The sequence below is a fragment of the Limulus polyphemus genome, unplaced genomic scaffold (assembly GCF_000517525.1).
Source record: "Limulus polyphemus unplaced genomic scaffold, Limulus_polyphemus-2.1.2 Scaffold2690, whole genome shotgun sequence".
Lineage (NCBI taxonomy): Eukaryota > Metazoa > Arthropoda > Merostomata > Xiphosura > Limulidae > Limulus > Limulus polyphemus.
In genome coordinates, this window is record NW_013668300.1 from 143,703 (window position 1) to 149,975 (window position 6,273).

At 38.1% G+C, this 6,273-nt stretch overlaps 1 protein-coding gene across 1 annotated transcript in view; it reads right to left on the reverse strand.

Moving 5' to 3' along the window:
- The window catches only part of LOC106467648 (filamentous growth regulator 23-like), a gene marked incomplete at its 5' end in the record, with an annotated part of 43,559 nt that overhangs the window by 14,052 nt on the left and 23,234 nt on the right, over window positions 1-6,273 (reverse strand). The window contains 2 exons of the mRNA XM_022395843.1: window positions 2,809-2,987; window positions 4,088-4,256. Coding sequence (XP_022251551.1) covers window positions 2,809-2,987; window positions 4,088-4,256 — 348 coding nt within the window. The remainder of the gene's footprint in view (window positions 1-2,808; window positions 2,988-4,087; window positions 4,257-6,273) is intronic.

Here is a 6,273-nt window from a genome sequence, read left to right on the forward strand (position 1 = left end):
CACAGACCTCTCTATCATCTAACTTCACTTACAGAGACCTCTCTATCATTTAACATTACTTACACAAACATCTCTTTCATCTAACATTACTTAGATAGACCTCTATATCATCTAACATCACTTACACACACCTCTCTATCATCTGACATTAATTACACAAACCTCTCTATCATCTAACATTAATTACACGGACTTCTCTATCATCTAACATTAATTACACGGACTTCTCTATCATCTAACATTACCTACACAGACATCTCTATCATCTAACATTAATTACACAGACCTCTCTATCATCTAGCATTACTTATACTAAACTCTCAATTATCTAACATCATTTACACAGACCTTTCTATCATCTAACATTACCTACACAGACATGTCTATCATCTAACATTAGTTACACAGACATCTCTATCATCTACCATTACTCAGATAGACCTCTATATCATCTAACATCACTTACACACACCTCTCTATCATCTAACATTATGCTACATCTCCATTTGTTAATTAATTTTCCGTAACTTCGTTCCGACGAAACTTTAGCGACACAAGTCCTTACTTAATAAAACTGGTTTATTCTTTCCGAATATAACTTTACGATACACTTAATTTCAACAATCACGCTAAAACAAACGCTATAACAACGAACATGCTCAACTTCAATAATACTCTCTGACTGTAGATCAATTACTCACTGTCTACATACACACATTGTTGTTCCGTCACGTTGTCACCCTCTTATATATACCAGACTACCCTATATCTAGTAATCTCCCGACAATTCCTGAAGGTTCGAGAGAACGAGTCACGTGACCACGCTGACGCAACAGTTACTTACACAGACTTCTCTATCATCTAACATTACCTACACAGACAACTCTATCATCTAACATTAGTGACACAGACCTCTCTGTCATCTAACATTTCTTACACAAACCTCTATCGTCTAACATTTCTTACACAGACCTCTATCGTCTAACATTAATTACACAGACCTCTCTATAATCTAACATTACTTACACAGACCTCTCTATCATCTAACATTAATTACACAAACATCTCTATCATCTATCATTAACTTACACGGACCTCTCTATCATCTAACATTAGTTACACCCACTTCTCTATCATCTCTCATTAACTTACACAGACAATTCTATCATCTAACACTACGTACACAGACATCTCTATCATATATCATTACTTATACAAACCTCTCTATCATCTAACATTACTTACACAAACCTCTCTATCATCTATCATTAATTTACAGAGACCTCTCTATCTTCTAACATTACTTACAGAGACCTCTCTATCATCTAACATTACTTACATAAACCTCTCTATCATCTATCATTAATTTACAGAGACCTCTCTATAATCTAACATCACTTACCCAGACCTCTCTATCATCTAAAATTACTTACAAAAACATCTCTAGCATCTATCATCACTTACATATCTCTCTCTATTATCTAACATTACTGACACAAACATCTCTATCATCTATCACTAACTTACACAGACATCTCTATCAACTAGCATTACTTATACAAACATCTCTATCATCTATCGTTAACTTATAAAGACATCTCTTTCATCTAGCATTACTTACACAAACCTCTTTATTATCTAACATTACTTACAAAGACCTCTCTATCATCTAGCTTTTGTAAGTAATTTTAGATGTTAAAGAGGTCTGGGTAAGTAATGTTAGATGATATAGAGGTCTATGTAAGTAATGTTAGATGATGGAGATGTCTGTGTAGGTAATGTTAGATGATAGCGATGTAAGTGATGTTAGATAGAAGAGAAGTTTGAGTAAGTAACGTTAGACGATAGAGAGGTCTGTGTAAGTGATGTAAGATAATAGAGAGGTTTATGTAAGTAATGCTAGATGATAGAGAGTTTTGTGTAAGTAATGCTAGATGATAGACATGTCTGTGTAAGTTAATGATAGATGATAGAGAGGTTTATGTAAGTAATGCTAGATGACAGAGAGGTTTGTGTAAGTAATGCTAGATGATAGACATGTCTGTGTAAGTTAATGATAGATGATAGAGAGGTTTGTGTAACTAATGCATCTCTAACATCTGTCATCACTTACATAGATCTCTCTATTATCTAACATCTCTATCATCTAGCATTACTTAACAAACCTCTTTATTATTTAACATTAGTTACAAAGACCTCTTTATCGTCTAGCATTAGTTACACAATCCTCTCTATAATCTAACATCACTTACACAGACCTCTCTATCATCTATCATTACTTATACAGACTAAAACTGTCCTCTAACATTTACTTACCATATTGTCACTGTCCTCTACCACCACTAACATTTACTTACCATACTAACACTGTCCTTTACCACCAATAACATTTACTTACCATATTGTCACTGTCCTTTACCACCGTTAACATTTACTTACCATACTAACACTGTCCTCTACCACCACTAACATTTACTTACCATACTAACACTGTCCTCTACCACCACTAACATTTACTTACCATACTAACACTGTCCTCTACCACCACTAACATTTACTTACCATATTGTCACTGTCCTTTACCACCATTAACATTTACTTACCATACTAACACTGTCCTCTACCACCACTAACATTTACTTACCATATTGTCACTGTCCTTTACCACCATTAACATTTACTTACCATACTAACACTGTCCTTTACCACCAATAACATTTACTTAGCACACTAACACTGTCCTCTACTACAACTAACATTTACTTACCATACTAACACTGTCCTCTACCACCATTAACATTTACTAACCGGAGTGAAAGCTTCTTCTACTGTAACTCTTCCGGTAACCTCTGATCCTAACTCTGAAGGCACATCTCGGTTGTACAGTCCGTTACCAGACAGAAATGTTAGTGAATCACCGGGTATTAGGTCGGGTTTTCGTCCAAGCTGGACTGTCAGAGTGTTTGCTATACTGACACACGTAGGATCTGCAGATAAGAAAGAATCTAGGAACAGAATAACGTCTATTGGAATTATTTTTAGTTTTAAAATGAAGAAGATCATGCTGCCCATTAAGAAGTTTTATCTTAAGAACAGTTTTCCCAGGATTGAGGCATGGTTGACAATAATTTTGAACGACTGGCCAAGAGGAAGGCAACCAGCCACAATTACCCTGTGCAAGAAGTGCTACGTTTTGATTTGTTTGTTGTTAATTACAAAACTACAGACTACGCTTTGTGCTGCCAACCACGGGTATCAAAACTGAGTTTTTAGATTAACCGCTGAACCACTGGGGGAAGGGCAAGGGTTTCGTTAGGTTCTTTGAATTAAATAACGGGATTTACTGTCGCTTTTATAACTCATTCATAGCTTCAAATGTGAAATGTGGTCTGTAGTATCATGTGGCGAACTCGAGACTGTTTGATATGCAGCCCAACACGTTTACCTCTGGGCTGCTCACAGTCCTACTGTCTGAACCATGCATGTTAGGCTACGTGATGATGTGCAATAGTATGTTAATTTGTAGTTGTTTACTTTTATAATTTCTAAAATATAGCATGCTGTTTACAACATTACTAAAAAACACCTGCTACAAATTGTAGTTTTTTCAGTTTTTTTTCTTTGTTTCGGATAATCGTGCGTTACAGTAGAAATGTTTAAAATTCATGTAAACGTAAAATTAACAACAAAGTGTAGAGCATGGTTTACATACATATCTACACAAGGGCTACACTTGTTAGCCCTCCCTAATTCGAACTGATATACTAGGGTGAAGGCAGCTAGTTTAACGGCACCCACTGCCACCTCTTGGACTACTCTAATGGAACACTGAGATTTTAATATCACTTTTATAACTCACCCACGGCTCGAGAAGCCAGAATGCTATTTATTGTGGCGATGGGACACGAACCGTGGGTGATCGGAAACATAGAACGACACATTAACCAATAGGCCACGCTGGCCAACGTTTTCCAATATTTCAAACCAAGTACATGTGATTTGCTTTATGAAAACAGAGCAACATTAAATATATATAAGTTTAGAACAATCTGTGGAGTAAAGAACATATAACAGCTTTAGCATTTACCTTCTCCCAGTAATTCCAGACTTGTCTCATTAAACACGTCACTACAGTTGACCAATCCCTCAGGACGAAGACTGTCAGAGAGAGTTATAAGAACGTTGTCAAGGCTGTCAGCAAATTGAGCTGTGATTGGCTGTGGAGCTTCTAATGGTTGGACAATCATTGTTGTTAGCTGTAATATTGAAACAGAAAACAAGTTACTAACAATGATATTTTAATTAATAGTGGTTGTACAGTTGTTGTTAGTTGTGATATTCAAACAGAAAACAAGTTACTAACAATGATATTTTAATTAATAGTGGTTGTACAGTTGTTGTTAGTTGTGATATTCAAACAGAAAACAAGTTACCAACAATGATATTTTAATTAATGGTGGTTGTATAGTTGCGTTACGACAGCGGAAGTCACGCAATGCTGGGAGCATGCGCGCTGGAGTTTCTCGAAGGATCATGAATTTTCCTGGCAACTCTAGTTTGTTCCAGTCGCTCTTTTGTTTAGTATACAAGTATACAGTTGTCAGCAGATGACAGGCACAACTAGAGAGTACTGGTAGCTGCTCTAGAGCTCAGGTATGGAACTCAAAATCAGTCCGAAGTCTACAGGGATAGGTCTAGGACTAGAGTCCGTGCTAAAGGAGAGAGCTTGCAAGAGCTGGCGCAGGATTTGGAAAGTATGACACACAAGGCCTAACCAACTGCGCCACCCGATGTCCTCAAGCTGTTGCTGAGGGATCAGTTTGTGGACGCTTTGGACATTCCACAACTGAAGATACAAGTACAACAACCACACCCTCTACTATGCAGGATGCAATGGCCAGAGCTATTGAATTCGAATCCTATGTTAAATCCAGCACAGAGGTAACAAGGTTGGTACAGTCATCAGGAATCAAGGCCAGAAAAGGTCAGCTTTCAGAGAGGTTTGAGGGACTTTGCTGGCACTGTAACAAACCTGGGCACAAGACAGCTCAATGCCGACAACTTCGACACAGGGAAAATGCCACGGCAGGAAAGGCTGCTACCCAGAAAGGTTGTTGGAACTGTGGAGAGCAAGGACATATGAAGAAATAGTGTAAGAATAATACTACCAATAAGTCAGCCTCGGGGAAACCAGTAGTGTTTCATGTTGAGGGACGCCTACCAACCATCATGGTGAAAGTCCAAACAGCTAAGTGTAAAATGGCAATCACACATAGTGTCTACGTGACAGGGAAGCTGGATGGCAAAAAGTGCAACTTGGTCATAGATTCTGCATCTCAGCAAACCATTGTGATTATCAAGGTGCTGGATCAGAAAGGAATACAAGAAGCCATACAGAAGCTCTCTGGTGTGACAGAACATTATGCAAGGTAGTGTGGACCGGTGTTGGTAACTATTCAGCTTATGAAGGAGAGACACAAAGTATACTTGGCTGACATTGAAGACCAATGCATATTAGGGTTGGACTACTTACTACCGAGGAAATGTATAGTTAATTTTGATAAAATGACGTTTGGGAACAACAAAGGCCAAATTCCGGTAAGTATTAAAAGAGAGGTTGAACTAACAAGGTGCCATCAAGCTGAAGTCAAAGTGACTGAAGGAGTTGATGATGGTGAAGTGGAACGAAGTAGAAATATTCAAGCAGAACAGTAACAAGACCAAGATTTGAAGCCAATAATTGATTTTCTACAAGCAAGTGTTTTGCGCCCTGCTTGGGAGAAGGTGTCTAGCTTAAGCCCTGTGACAAAGAACTATTGGGCACAATGGAACCAGTTGAAGCTTGAAGATGGTATTCTTCTCCGGAGATAGGAAACTGTAGATGGGAAAGTGACGACCTGGCAAACAGTTATACCGAGAAAGTTACGGAAAGTTGTGCTGCGTCAATCCCATGAGAGTTTAACAGGAGGGCATCTCGGAGTTAAGAAGACATTGAGTCACCTACGGCAAAGATTTTACTGGATAGGTATGAGGCAAGATGTGGAAGAATGGTGCAGGACATGCAGTATATGTTGTGCTAAAAGGGGACCCATACATAAGGGACGTGCTCCAATGAAGTTATATCAAGTTGGCGCACCAATGGAAAGAGTAGCTGTTGACACTCGTGCTGGAAACATTTGTGTGGTGATGGATTATTTTACCAAGTAGCCTGAGGCATATGCAATACCAAATCAGGAAGCTACAACTGTAGCTTTGGCTATTAGTGATTTCTTT